The 14,629-nt window shown below is 55.9% G+C and overlaps 1 protein-coding gene across 4 annotated transcripts; it reads right to left on the bottom strand.

The window, feature by feature from the left end:
• Nucleotides 1-710: 710 nt before the first annotated feature.
• On the bottom strand, nt 711-14,451 carry LOC142025234 (uncharacterized). 4 transcript variants are annotated; one of them, XM_075017852.1, is made up of 4 exons: nt 14,017-14,451; nt 9,557-9,619; nt 6,943-7,581; nt 711-6,336 (listed from the first exon to the last, which is right to left on the bottom strand). In XM_075017852.1, the coding sequence occupies exons 3-4, from the start codon at nt 7,439-7,441 to the stop codon at nt 6,062-6,064; spliced, it is 774 nt and encodes a 257-aa protein (XP_074873953.1). In that variant the 5' UTR covers nt 7,442-7,581; nt 9,557-9,619; nt 14,017-14,451; the 3' UTR covers nt 711-6,061. The 4 variants fall into 4 exon arrangements, with proteins under 4 accessions (XP_074873953.1, XP_074873950.1, XP_074873952.1 ...); XM_075017849.1 differs by lacking the exon at nt 14,017-14,451 and adding an exon at nt 10,404-10,855 and having other exon boundaries at nt 9,557-9,622; XM_075017851.1 differs by lacking the exon at nt 14,017-14,451 and adding an exon at nt 10,404-10,855.
• Between the last annotated feature and the right edge of the window lie 178 nt (nt 14,452-14,629).

Genomic DNA, 14,629 nt, shown 5'->3' with positions numbered 1-14,629 from the left:
TTCAAGGAAGATGCAAGATGCCACAGCGCCACCCTCAGAAAGGCATCTCCACCAACTGGCCTATCCCCCAATAGGCTTTCACATTGCAATAGGGACTATTCTCTCTCCCCAGGAATACATGGGGGTCCCTCCTTCCTTGGGGTGCCTCAAATTACCAGCAGGCTGGCCATGTAGCCACGCGGCACTGCTACCCCTCTCAGTCTGCCCTGCTGGGCTCCAACGGGCTGCAGGAGACTGCCGTGGCTTTGCCTGGGAAATGTCACTGGTGCACAGGCCCCTCGGCCTGGGGCCGGCATGCCGGGTCGGGCAACACCCCAGCACTGAAAAGATGGGAGACCTCCGACTGGAGGCAGAGTCTCCCCAGCGTGCTCACACAGAAGCAGGGAAGACGTGCGGAGCTGCTGGGCGTCAGGGCAGCACACGCTTGTTGATGCTGCTGTATTATTCCTACTAAGAAGACAGCAGAAACAAGGCCGTCTAGGGCTTGGGGCTGCTCTCTGACCACGCACCTGCAAGCACCAGTTCTGTGTAGTTCATGTTCATCTTTCCCCTGGCAAACTGAACCAGAGCTGCCACCACCCCTTTGGCAACTGTGGGAACTCACCTCCTTCTGAGGGAAATCTCCCACCTCCGCCAGCCAACCGGGTGCTGCAGCAGGGGGAGGTCCCCCCACCTCAGTCCTTGGGGTGAGGGCTGGGGCTCGGGGAGAGAGAAGAGAGCTACGAGAGGGGTTGGGCAAAGAGGATTTATTTCAGATGGAGACACGTTGTTAGCACAATTAGAAAAGAGGAACACACCTGAAAAACACGGCACGAGGGAAGTGGGGGTGGGGGGCACAAGAAAGAGAGGGAGCCCCAAGAGGCCACTTCACGTCAGCCCAGCGACACCCAGGCCCCGAGCAAAGTCCCGGGGCCGTTAACGATACAAGCTACCCACGGCAAGGGCAGTAAAACACCAGGCTCTCCGTGGCCCCCCACCCTCAGTTCAACATACAAGGACTCAGCTCGCCCTGGCTCTGAGCGAAGCCCTCAACCAGCTCAACCTTTTGGACCCTCTGTGTCGGGCACGGACAGAGGCAAGAGGGGCCCACTGGCCCTCACTTCCTTCTGCCTCCTCGCCCAACAGGGTGGAGAGTCCTGGGAAGCAGACTGGCCAATGTCTCTGCTGTTGGGAGTTGGTCCTCAGCGGCCAGCCACACCCTGCTGTGCTGGCCTGGTATCCCTCAGGCAGCCTTGATTGGAGGGGAGACCCCAGATGCCCCAAGAGGCACCTACTACCATCCTCCACCAGCCATCATCCCTGTTCCCCTAGGGCTCCTGCAGCAACCCCTGCCCCTGCTCCACAGACAGCACCCCCACTGCAGAGCAGCTCTCCATGGGGCACGCGTCACCCGGAACAGTCCCATGAAATCACAGCCAAGCTGCTCTGGATGCTGGTTCTACCCCCCTGCAGGGCCCTGTGGGTGCACCAGCTGCCTCTGCATGCCGGGGACCGGACACATTTGCACCCCTGAGGGGGCTGGGAGCTGCTGGAAAATGAGGTGCCACCAGCCCTGGGAGGGTCCAGCTCCTGCACCCGGCTGAAACATCCCATTTGTCAAAAAATTACTGTGGGGGGGAGGAGATGGGGACTGCCCTGTTCTGGGCTTGGCTGGGGAAAGCACCAGCTCCAGCCGAGGACGCACCCCAATGCTACTGCATCTCCTGAGGCTGAGGGCTGCCTCACTCCATCGTCTCATCCCTGCCCCAGTCTCCCCGCCTTTTTCCTTTGCAGCGGTCTACATTCCTTCCTGCCCCTCTGCCTCCGCTTCCAGCGCTTCCCTTAGACTCCTACCCCGCAACTCCCATGTCCCTGAGCCCTCCATCCCCTTGTCTCCCCCCACCCATTACCCTTCTGCAACCCCTTCCATACCTACTTATATACCCCACGGACCTGGAAGGGACCTTGAGAGGTCATTGAGTCCTGTCCCCTGCTCTCTTGGCAGGACCAAGCACCATCCTTGACAGATTTTTTTTGTAATCTATTTGCCCCAGACCCTGGGTGGCCTCCTCAAGGATTGAACTCACAACCCCAAGGCCAATGCTCAAACCTCTGAGCTATCCCTTCCCACAACCTCCAACCCCTGTTCCTCCAGTCCCGGCCCTTCAGCCCTCCTGGGCTCTCCACAGTTCCTCATTGTCACTCCCGCCTCCTACCCTCAAAACCTCTTCGCCCTCCCCCAGCCCCATATCCCCTCACGCTCTGCCTCAGGTTTTCCTCCTGACCCCTGCATCCCCCTCCCATAAAACAGCCACATGGGGGTCAGATCAAAGCCCATCTAGCCCACCAGCCTGTCTTCTGACAGCAGCCAAGGCCAGGTGCCTCAGAGGGAAAGAAGAGAAGAGGTAACCATCAAGCGATCCCTCCTGACGTTCATTCCCAGCTTCTGGTGAAAGGAGGTTGGGGGCCCCCTTCCTGCCTGGCCTGGCTCATAGCCACTAAAGGACCTCTCTGCCATGAGCTTATCTAGTTCTTTTGGAACCCTGGTATTGCCTTGGCCTTCACAACCCACTCTGGGCTACGTCTACACTAGCCCCAAACTTCGAAATGGCCATGCAAATGGCCATTTCAAAGTTTACTAATGAAGCGCTGAAATGCATATTCAGTGTCTCATTAGCATGCGGGCGGCCGCGGCGTTTCGAAATTGACGTGCCTCGCCGCCATGCAGCTCATCCCAACGGGGCTCCTTTTCGAAAGGACCCCGCCTACTTCGAAGTCCCCTTATTCCCATCTGCTCACGTTACAGAGTGTTACAGAGTAAATAGCACCCTCTCGTCTACTGTCTCTAGACCAGTCATGATCTTCTAGGCCTCCCCTGCCACCTCAGTATTCTCCTTGGATGTGTCTACACTTACTAAAAACTTCAAAATGGCCCTGCTTATGGACAGGTGGAAGGATACTAATGAGGCGCTGAAATGCATATTCAGCACCTCATTAGTATGCCAGTGGCTGCAGCACTTCAAAAGTGCCGCATTTCACTGTTTCTCGGCTCGTCTACACCGGGGTCCTTTCGAAAGCACCCCACCAGCGTCAAAATCCCCTTATTCCTATGAGCGCCTAGACGAGCCGTGCGGCAGCAGAATGCAGCAATTCCGATGTGCAGTGGCCGGCATGCTAATGAGGCGCTGAATATGCATTTCAGCACCTCAGTAGCATTCTTAGATCTGGCCATTAGCATGGCCATTTTGAAGTTTTGACTAAGTGCAGATGCAGCCCATCTGTCCTGTCCCTCACACTGCCACCACCTCCCGGCACAAAGCCCCTCTGCGGCCCCCGCCTAGGCCTGTGGCACCCCAGCCTTTCACACTTCCCTGCATCTCTCTCCTGTTCCCCCCAACCTCTTCCACGTCTTGGCAGCCTTTTAACCTCCTTACTGCCTCCCCCACCATCCCTTCTCCCGCTCCTCTCACATCCCTCCTCAGCCCCTGCACATCCTACTGTCCCCCACATCACACTGTGCCCTCCTGAGCCCCCACAATCCCCTGTCCCACTTAGCTTCCTGCTGTCCCAGCCCCATGGAGACATCATTGTAGAGAGGGAGCTATGGGCACCCAGGCTGGATTCATTCCTCCTGGGCAAATAAACACTAGTGAGCCGCCCTCGTGACAGAGGGAAAATGGCCAGTTCCCTCAGGGTGTGTCTACACTGCGTGCTAAATCCGGATCCGACTCTGGTTTGAGTCCCAGGCCCTGCAGCCGTCCACACCTGTCAGTCTGATTTGGCTCAGCAAGAGCTCAGCACCCAGGTTTAGAGCCCTGAGAAGGGGCAGAGCAGAGCCCAAGTCTCACTGTGACACAGGTTCAAGCCCCGGCATTTTGCAGTGTGGATGCAGCTCAAGCCACAGCCCTGCCAGGACTGCAGGGTGCAGTGTGGAAGCACCAGTGACTAGCCTGACTGGGAACACGGCACCAGCGTCTGTAAGCCCAGGCTCACAACACAGTGCAGATGCTGCAGAGCAGACCCAGACACACCAAGTGCACAGACCCAGCTCCCCGAGACCTGGTTTCGCTGAGCAGTGTGGACACACCCTCCATGCACAGATGGGGCAGAGGTGAGAAATAGCATCTGTGCTCCCCCAACAACCCCACAGACACACTCTGGGTCCCACAACCAGCACAACCCTTCCTGAGGGGCCAAACTCAAACGACCAGGGCTCTCAGATTCCAGGAGAGCAGCTTAAAAACTCCTGATTGTTGGAGACTAATTCACCTCAGGATTATTTTGCTTGGTTTTTGCCTTCTGATCTCTGACCCTCCAGAGCTGCCAGGTTCCAGGTTTTCTCTGCAATCACAAGAGCCAGAAACTGCCTTAAAACTGAAACAAAAGGGTGAGAATCTCAGCTGTGCTCACAACAATGGGAGGTGGGATTGATAGCAAATCTGATGAGTCGCCAACTAACACAGCAAAAGGTGGCCAGGCTTGAATCCCCCAGGTGCTAGAACAAACCCGCCTCTGTATTTCCGTGTGCGTGTCTCTCTCACACACGCACGCACGCACACGCACGCACACACGGGTGCACCAGGAGGATCTCTCTCACACTCACACACACACACGCTTTGCTCACCTGTACACTACATCCCAATGCCCCTCCCACACTGCACCCTACTCCCTTGGAGTCTCCTCTCTGGAGACCCTCCCTGTCCACCTGCTGAAGAGTGCCAGGGCCTGAGGGAGATTACAAGAAGGGGCCTCTGCGCTCGGGACGGGGATGTGTCCAGTTTAGCACACAGCAGAAGAAAAAACAGGTTTTACAGGGTTGGCAACACTCCAGGACTGTCCTGCCATTTGATTCTCTCTCACTCATACACAAATGCGCATGGGATCTCTCTTTCTCTCTCTCTCTCTCTCACACACACACACACACACAAACAGGAGGTTGTTTCACACACGTGCACAGACACGAACACGAGAGGTTCTCCTCTTTCCCACGCAGGCGCAGGGTCATAAACACGCAGGGGAGGAGGCTTCATGAGCACAGTTTCGTATACACACAGGAAGAAGTTTCACAAGCATGTGAGGAGGCTTTACACTCCTGTGCACACCCACGGAGGCATCACACCCCTGCATCTGCACACAGGGTAGGATGTTTCTCTCACACACACACGGATAGATGTACAAATGGAGGGTCATTGCGCACACACACTCCCCTGAACACAGGGGAGGAAGTTTCACACACACATTTCATACACCCCTAGAGGGATGGACAGACACAGCGGGTATGTCCACATTTGCATTCCTCTTTCGAAAGAGGCAGGCAAATGAGGTAAATCGAAAATGCAACTGAGGTATAAATTTGCATATTCAGCACTTCATTTGCATATTCTAATTTCAAAAGAGCTTCTTTCAAGACAAGAAAAGCCAGTGTTTTGAAAGTAGTGTTTATTTAATGGGCAGAAAATTTTTTTCAAAGATGGGTTCACTTTTGAAAGAGCAGCATCTACAATGGTTTCATCTTTCTAAAGAGGTGCTTGCAAAATTAGAATATGCAAATGAGGTGTTGGATATGCAAATGTATGCCTCATTTGCGTTTTCAGTTTGCCTCATTTGCATGCCTCTTTCGAAAAAGGAATGCAAGTGTAGACACCCCCAGGAGGTTTCACACACAGAAGAAGGTTTCTCACCCACTCACAGGGACATATGGAAGGAAGCTTCACATGCATAACATTTCACACACACCAGGTTTCATACCCACAACACACAAGAACTGTCGGTCAGACACACAAGGAGACTTCTCTCACACCCACCCACACAGACACATGTACACCCACTGCTCTTGTCCTGGCCGGGTGCTCTGCCACTGTGTTGACACAGTGGGAAGCTGCCAGGCCTGGCTGTTCCAGATGAACTGCTCTGCACTGGTTAGTGCTCTCTAATAGACCTCTTCTGGACTCACTCTCTGGACCAGGCCACCCTGCTCCTTCGCAGACCAGCACCCTGGGGCCAGCCAGGCCTACTGGACAGTGGTGACACCAAGCCTTCAAAGGGCCTATGACCAGCCTGGCAGAGCAGAAGGCTTCCGGGCCTATTGCCAGGGCTGGGCAGGGGTGTGACTTTGGGGGCACAGCGATTCTCTCAGGACTGAGTTCTGTTTCCCACACAAAAGTGGGCCCAGCTGGGGTTGCTGTTCCAGTACGTCAGTCCGTCTTCTGTCCAAACAAGGCTTCAGATACAGCTGAATCGCCAGCCTTCTGCAGGGCAGACTGTGCGCTCCCCAGGCAGCCTGCATGGGCATCCTTGGGCATGGATGACAGCTGCCCAACTCTGGGCCAGATCCTCCTGTCCCGCTGATGCAGCTGCCTGGCCGTGGGCACAGAAAACACAGCCCCGCTTGGTTCCCATGCCCAGCTCAGGGGCATAGGAGCACTTCAAGCGTGCGTCAGCGTGGGCACCAGTTCTCCCTCTGCAGGAGCAGCACTCCAGAGGATGGCAGTGTGGGAAACAGAGCCCCTGGGGTTCCCACACCTCGCAAGGAAGGTGAACTCTGGGCAGAGGTGGCTTAGCAGGTGGCACTCCCAAGCCCCACGTCCCCCCTGGGAGAGGAGGGCCCAAGCAGAGGGGGAATGGCAGCTGGCAACCCTTCAGTTCCCCGATGTGGGAGGGATGCCCCAGAGAGTACCAGTGCGGGAACCAGAGCCCCTGGATTCCCACGCCCACTCCTCCCCTGGAGGAGGTGGGCACTGGGGGCGTGGGAACCGCTGCCCCTCAGTTCCCACACTCCGCACCAGGGCGGCTACTCCCGGTGGGTCCTCTGGTGGCGAAGGAGGTGGGAGGTGGCTCCGAAGCCCTTCCCGCAGCTGGCGCACTTGTAGGGGCGCTCGCCAGAGTGAGTGGCCCGGTGCCGAGCCAGGTGGGCATCGCGGGTGAAGGTTTTGCCGCAGACCCCACACTCAAAGGGCTTCTCACCCGTGTGGGTGCCCTGGTGGCGGGCCAGGTGGGCGCTGCGGGTGAAGGCTTTGCCGCAGACGCTGCATTGGAAGGGCTTCTCGCCAGTGTGGACGAGCTGGTGCCGGGTCAGGTGGGCATCGCGGGTGAAGGCTCGGCCGCAGATGCCGCATTGGTAGGGGCGCTCGCCGGTGTGGGTGCCGTGATGCCGGGTCAGGTGGGCGTTGCGCCCGAAGGCTTTGCCGCAGTAGGTGCACTTATAGGGGCGCTCGCCAGAGTGGGTTTCCTGGTGCCGGGCCAGGTGGGCACTGCGCCCAAAGGTTTTCCCGCAGTGGGTGCAGGTGTAGGGACGCTCGCCCGCTGCCGCCGGCTGCAGGGCCAGGGCTGAGCTCTTGCTGCGGTGGCTGCAGGGGTAGGGGCGCTGGTCTCTGCCTGAGTGGGTGCCCAGGTGCCGGGTCAGGTGGGAGGTGCGCCGGAAGCCTTTGCCGCAGTACGGGCACGTATTGGCCTTCTCGCCCATGGGCGCAGCCAGTGGGGGGCTCCAGCAGCCAGGGGTTGTGGGTGTGGCCAATTCTCCAGCAAGCCTGCCTGCAATCCAAGATGGCTCCCTTTGGATCTTCCCAGGCAACTTCGGGGATCCTTCTCCTTCCTTCCTGCTCCCTGTAAGGGTGGAGAATCCAGCTGTGAATTGCTCCTGGCAGGGGGGAAGTTTCTCTCCAAGCCTCCCCCTGCTGCTGCATTTCCGGGGAGAGGCAGCAGCGCCTAATAGACAGAGCACCAAGACTCAGAGGACATGGGTTCTATTCCCAGCTCCAACCTCCTGGGCGACCATCCTGCTCTGTGCCTCAGTTTCTCCACCTGGACAACGGAGAGCTCCTGCATCCAGGACTTTGAGCTCTGTGAGCGGAAAGGGCTGGGCAGTAGTATTAAGAGAGGACCAAAGGCCTAAGGGCCAGCAGCCAATGTTCCCTCTACCCTTTCCTACCCAAGTGTGGCTTTTTCACACCCATGTGTGGAATAATTTTTATGTGCACCAAGTCACATGCGAAGCCGTACCACCAGCAGAAACCAAAAACCTAGCTCTGTGCTAGTCAGCTGGGTGGCACTTGAGTCTCTGATGAGCACAAGCGCCCAGCTTACGGGGAACACTCCCAGCAGCCGAGCCTAGAATCAGCTGTTTGCCAGCCACCTCAGTAGTACACCAAAGCACCAGCAGAACTGCATTGTGGCCGGCCGGCCGGCCTCACTGGTGGAGGGGAGCCAGCAGGCCCTTGCTTTGAAGCTTGACATCATATCGCTGGCTACCGAATGCTTACGCCCACCGATTTGACTGCTCCTGCATGCGCCTAACCACCCAGCTCTCTTCCTATCCTGCTCTGGTCCACTTCTTGCCTGGTTCCAGGCTCTGGCTCCAACCACTAGGCCTGATCACCCACACCCAGGTTTTGACAAGAATTCTCAGGCACGCCCAGGTCTCATAGCTTTGCCACTGGTGAAGCTGACAGCCAAGCCCCCAAAACAGTAATGGGGCTCTGAAGGAAACACTCCCAACCTTCTTCTACTGGAGGGGCCTGAGCCCAGCTGTGGTTTGGCCTCCATGCCTCCAGGGAAAGGCTGGGTGGAGTTAAGGACCAGGAGCAATGGAGGCTGGTACGACAGATCTCTTGAGGGAAGGAGTGCTTAGGTGGTAACAGACCCAGCACCCCTCACTCCCACTGCGACAAATGCAACTCTGTGAATCGGTACCTCTTCATTTTTCAGGCAGTTCTAAAAAACCGGGGCAAAACATGTCATTTTTGGGTCAATCCGACAACGATTTTTGTTTTTAAAAAATGCTGGTAAACCTTAAAAAAGTCACACCAATAATTGTCTGAGGTCCTGAGAAATCTCTCCGCCCAGCTACGGGATTCTGAGCCAACTGCAAGAGCTTTTTTTTTTTTCTTTAATAAAAATAATATACCCCTTTGCCTTTCAAAAGTAAAACAAATCGACAGCCGATCCTGACTGAAAAGTCACTGCAGCCAGCAATTCATACAGGAAACGTCAGGAGTGGCAGAGGATATAGGCAAGGAAAGGTACTGCCTCTCCGCAGGGTAGAGCTGGGTTTGCAGCAGGGCAGCCCAGGCCCTCCTGGTGGCCAGGAAAGGGTTGGGCTGGGGTCGGGAGGGCCTGGCTTCCCCAGAGGTAGGTGGGAGGCAAGGCTGCAGCTTTGGGGCAGGGCTGGGGCTTGCCTTCCTCGACTGGGCCTTCACCCGCTGCCCATGGAAAAGACCATAAGGAAACAATTACACTTTTGTATCAGAGAGGGAGACACGTTAGTCTGTAGCTTGGAGAACAAGAAGTCTTGTGGCACCTTAGAGACTAACAGATATTTTGGAGCATCAGCTCTCGTGGGCAAAGACCCGGGTCTTTGCCCACGAGAGCTGATGCTCCAAAATATCTGTTAGTCTCTAAGGTGCCACAAGACTTCTTGTTCTCCAATTAGACTTTTGGGAACTTTTGTTTATGCCCCCCTCCCCCAACAATCAGACGTGAATCCAGCAAGTGTTTTCATGTTTCCTGCTCTAGAAGACTTCACTGGGACTCCATACCCCACCCCACCCAGGTGTCCCAGCTGGTCTGACTCCTTGCTCACCTGGTTCCTCTCAGGTGTTGTCCTTTCCTCCAGGCCTGTCTGTGGTCACATCCCCAGTAGACCCTGCTGGGGGCAAACATCTGGGTAAGGATGGGGTGTCCACTCTGTTGCCTTCTACCCAGTTCCCAGCCCCTCTCCTAACCAGTTCCACCCCCACTCTCATCCCCACTGTGTCTCCTCAGCTGCAGCTCCTGCCTCTTCTCCACCTCCAGTGCCCATTCCATCCCCTTCCCTTCAGCCTCTCAGCCCCCCGCTCCCCCTGCAGCCGCCAGCCCCACAGACCCCCTCCTGTACAGCTGCACCTCCAGAGCCCCTTCTTCCCCTGCTACAGCCCCCAGCGGCAGCCCCCAGGCCCTTCTTCCTCTGCTGCAGCCCCCAGACCGCCAGCTGCAACCCTCAGGCTCCTTCCTCCCCCGCTACAGCCCCCAGGCTCCTGCTTCCAGCCCCCTCAGCCTCAGCCCCCAGGCCTCCTCCTCCCCTGCTGCAGCCCCCAGACTCAGCCCCCAGGCCGCCTCCTCCCCCGCTGCACCCCCAGCCCCCCAGCTGCAGCCCCCAGCCCTCCTCCTCCCCCACTGCACCCCCAGCCCCCCCGCTGCAGCCCCCAGCCCTCCTCCTCCCCAGCTGCAGCCCCCAGCCCCCCAGCTGCAGCCCCCAGCCCTCCTCCTCCCCAGCTGCAGCCCCCAGCCCCCCCGCTGCAGCCCCCAGCCCTCCTCCTCCCCAGCTGCAGCCCCCAGCCCCCCAGCTGCAGCCCCCAGCCCTCCTCCTCCCCCGCTGCAGCCCCCAGCCCCCCCGCTGCAGCCCCCAGGCCTCCTCCTCCCCCGCTGCAGCCTCCGGCCCAGCCGCTCACCACGGCGGCCCACGCCGGGCTGTCGGGCGCGGGAAGGGGCCCTAGCCCAGCCCGGCCCGGCCCGGCTCGACTCGGCTCCGCTCTGCAGCGCGGCGGCGCCAGCTCGATGGTTGTTAACCCTTCCCCCGCCGCAGCGCAGGCGGCCAGCTCCCTCCGCCGGACGCCTGGGTTCCGCGCACGCTTAGAGTAGGGGTTTCCCAGCCTCCCAGCAAGGGGGAACAGGGCAGCCACCCCATGGAGGAGCTGCCCCACCGAGGCATGGGGTGCCAGGGAACAGGGCATGGAGGTGTTCCCTGGCAGCGGGAGCTGCCTCGCCTAGGCACAGAGCACCAGGGAACAAGGCAGCTGCCCCATGGTGGAGCTCCCCTTCAGCAGGAGCTGCTGCCCCAAGGCACACAACGCCAGGAAACAGGGCCGTGCCCCCGGGAGCTGCTCCCTGGCAGTGGTGGTGCTGCCCCAAGGCACAGGGTGCCAGGGAATTGGGCAGCTGCCCTGCAGCGGGGCTCCCTGGCAACAGAGGCTCCCGCCCTGAGACACGGGGTGCTGGGGAACAGAGCCCTACAAAATACAGGACAATTTGTCCATTTTCTTAAAAAGGTAGGGATGCCTGTGGGCAGGTGAAATAAGGGGCTGCCCCGGGAAAACCAGGACGGATGGTCACCCTTCCCTTTTAACAGCAACCAGAGCGCTGCTCTGGGTGGACATGGCCGGGGACCAGGCCAGCACTGAGGGTGGGGTGGTGCTAAGAGCTGACTCTCTAGGCCCCACCCTTTCTGCCCTTGCCCCCGCCCCTTCTGGAGGCACTGAGCCAGGCCCTATGGTGTCTGTTGGCTTGGCTGACATAGACATTGCCTGGCTGCATATCCTTGTTTGATGTGATTTCAGGTTTGAGGGCTAAAAGGAGCAGTGATGTAACAGACTCAGACAGACTTCTGCAAGGCATATGGCTTGGGATGTGTGGAAGAAAATATCTAGAAGGGTGTAAAATGAACATCCCCCACATTGAATGGGTTAGCAATATGACTGATAGGTATCAAAATGGATCTGTAAACAGGGACTCCTCACCAAGGCCGCGTCTACATGTGCACGCTACTTCGAAGTAGCGGCGCCAACTTCGAAATAGCGCCCGTCACGGCTACACGCGTCGGGCTCTATTTCGAAGTTGAAATCGACGTTAGGCAGTGAGACGTCGAAGTTGCTAACCCCATGAGGGGATGGGAATAGCGCCCTACTTCGAAGTTGAACGTCGAAGTAGGGCACGTGTAGATGATCCGTGTCCCGCAACATCGAAATAGTGGGGTCCGCCATGGTGGCCATCAGCTGAGGGGTTGAGAGACGCTCTCTCTCCAGCCCCTGCGGGGCTCTATGGTCACCGTGGGCAGCAGCCCTTAGCCCAGGGCTTCTGGCTGCTGCTGCGGCAGCTGGGGATCCATGCTGCATGCACAGGGTCTGCAACCAGTTGTCGGCTCTGTGGATCTTGTGTTGTTTAGTGCAACTGTGTCTGGGAGGGGCCCTTTAAGGGAGCGGCTTGCTGTTGAGTCCGCCCTGTGACCCTGTCTGCAGCTGTGCCTGGCACCCTTATTTCGATGTGTGCTACTTTGGCGTGTAGACGTTCCCTCGCAGTGCCTATTTCGATGTGGTGCTGCCCAACGTCGAAGTTGAACGTCGACGTTGCCAGCCCTGGAGGACGTGTAGACGTTATTCATCAAAATAGGCTATTTCGATGTCGCTACATCGAAATAAGCTATTTCGATGTAGTGTGCACGTGTAGACATAGCCCAAGAGGCGCGTTTCCAGTGCCGGATCCGTTCTCAGCCCTGCGCTGTTAAACAGTTTTCCCACAGATGTGGATAAAAACATACAATAAAGTCTGCAGCCAACACAAAAGCGGTTGCTTTTGAGACAAGAAATAAATGAATCTTTTCATCCAGCAGGACATTTGTTAATTTTTTTTTCCAAAAATAAATTTTTTTGAAATAAAATCTTGTCACCTTTTCTCCAAATAAAAATGTAAATAAATCATTTTTGACAGGTGGTCAAAAGAGCATTTTTCAATGGAAAACTGTTTTGATAAAATTATTCCAATCAGCTGCACATGTGGATTAGAAACGCCTTGAGAGCAGGAGCTGTCTCTTTGTACAACTCCTAGCACAGCAGAGTTCTGGACCTGACAGGGGCACCTAGGTACTACTGTAATGCACCTAATAATGTACAGCACTACATTAGCAGAGATAGCAAATAATAATTCTTCACTTATGGTGTCCAAGGAGAACAATCTAGCTGTCCATTGTCTCTCCAAAAAGTTGCAATGGAGGTAGGAACAAAACACAGATGTTCTGGCCCTCCAGTCTGCTCAGAAGAGCCCTCTTCTTCTCTGATGGCTGACGTGTAAACAGTGGTATAACTGATTTATTCTGGGGACCAGAATATGCCCAGTTCTTAGGCTTTTCCTGTCCTTAAGCTTTCTGCCAGAATAGCTGTGTTGCCTAGCAGTATGGAACCATCCAATCCCTAGTTGACACTGGTCAAAACTTTTCAACCAACATTTTTTCCTGTAAGTAGCAAACAGATGTGTCAGATGTAGCAATATAAAACATTTTGCTAATTTGCTAATTTGCATCGAAGTTGCCAAACTCCTCTTTAAAAAAGAAAGAAATTGAAATAGCCTACCTAAAACACGTACCTAAAATAAAATAGTTAAAAATGATACATGAATAACAATAAGAAATAAAAATATATACCACAAAAATAACATGAATTCCCTAAATGCCTAAAACAAATACCTAATCATAATTATAATAAAAATGGTTAAGCATTATAATAAATAATATAATATAAGCATTATAATAAAGATTGAAGGAATACCAATAAAATAGTAACAAATATAACAAATAAATACCTAAAATATAGGGTTTTTTTTAAAAATCAGGAGATACCTAAAACAAATACCTACAATAAAATAAATAGTAATCAGTTAAGAAAATAAGAAATAAAAAGTAAATGCCAAAAACAATTTAAAAAAACTAAATAAAAGTTGCTAATAAAAAGACAAGAAAATAAACACAAGAAATAAAATATAAATATTGAAAGAATAAAATATAAAACATACCTTAAACAAACACTGGGAGAACCAGACTGGTGCAGCTCCTGCCTGGCTTCCCACAGCTGCTGGAAGCCAGGAGCTTCACTACCAGGGCAGCAGCCCTGTTCCCAGCGCCCCAAGCCACTGAGAACCACAGCTGCCCCCCACAGCCACCCCAGGAGAGTGGCAGCCTCCCCACCAGGGCAGCCACCACTTGACTCCCAGGGAGGGTGACCATCGGTCCCATTTTGGCCAGGACAGCATCATTCCTTCATGTCCCATATTTGGCCGGGGGAGATATGGTCACCCGACTGATCTCTGACCTCAGCTGGTAGCTAGTGTAGACTGGATTGTACTGGCAAAACTGTGCCATTACTGGCCCCCGCAGGACCAGACGAGAGAATTGGCCAGACCACAGGAGGCCAATATTGTCTGCGGGGAAAGGAGTGGAGGGTTCTCCCTTCTGCTGCCACCACCAGCCCCTGGTAACCCTCCTCTCTCCTGGTCGTAGGAGGGGTGGGCCCCACTCACCCTATGGATGGGACAGCTGTGATGGTACCACACCGCCCGTCTGAGGCAGGGCTGGGGCTCGAACTGCGCCCACGCTGCGAAATGCCAGGGCTTGCGCCCCATGGCAGCTGGATCTGACTCCTGAGCTTGCCCCACTCGCGGAGGCCCAGGATCCCAGCCCAGTGTGCGTGGACTGGTCTGTGCGCGGATGGGAGGGGGGCTAGGGCTCGAACCCGTGTCAGGCCTGGGTTAAGGGTGCAGTGTAGACACACCCAGCTGGTGTGCTCACACGGGGCCCCCGTCTCAGGATGCTGGTGGTGTTGTGACAGGCCAGGGCAGAGCGTGATACAGGTGCTGGGACAGTGGGAAGTCACAGGGCAGCCGGCATCAGGAAGAACTGCCCTAGACTGCGATGGGGGCAGGGTCAGGAAGGTCCCAGGTGCCGTGGGTCAGCAGCTGAGGGTGCTCTGGGGAGTGGTGAGCATGGGGGGGGCTGGTGGATGTTGGGGACCATGGGGGGAAGTGTGGGAGCAGGAAGGGAAAGAGGGGGTGGGGGCAGTGGGGAGACGGGTTGGGAGTGGGGTAAAGGCAGGGCTGTCAGGGTGTAGATGAGGGGCACTCACGACAAGTGGGG

Source organism: Carettochelys insculpta, chromosome 22 (assembly GCF_033958435.1).
Source record: "Carettochelys insculpta isolate YL-2023 chromosome 22, ASM3395843v1, whole genome shotgun sequence".
Classification (NCBI taxonomy): Eukaryota; Metazoa; Chordata; order Testudines; family Carettochelyidae; genus Carettochelys; species Carettochelys insculpta.
The sequence above is the reverse complement of the archived record's forward strand: the minus strand, read 5'-3'. Positions and strand labels throughout refer to the sequence as shown.

What these genes read in the sequence shown, in the direction of transcription:
- LOC142025234 (XM_075017852.1), bottom strand. Translation starts at nt 7,441, where the DNA reads ATGGGCGAGAAGGCCAATACGTGCCCGTACTGCGGCAAAGGCTTCCGG. An exon ending in CCACCAGGGCACCCACACGG is followed by an intron (nt 6,337 to 6,942) that starts GTGAGAAGCCCT and finishes GCCCACGGCCAG; the next exon opens with GCAGCTGCATCAGCGGGACA.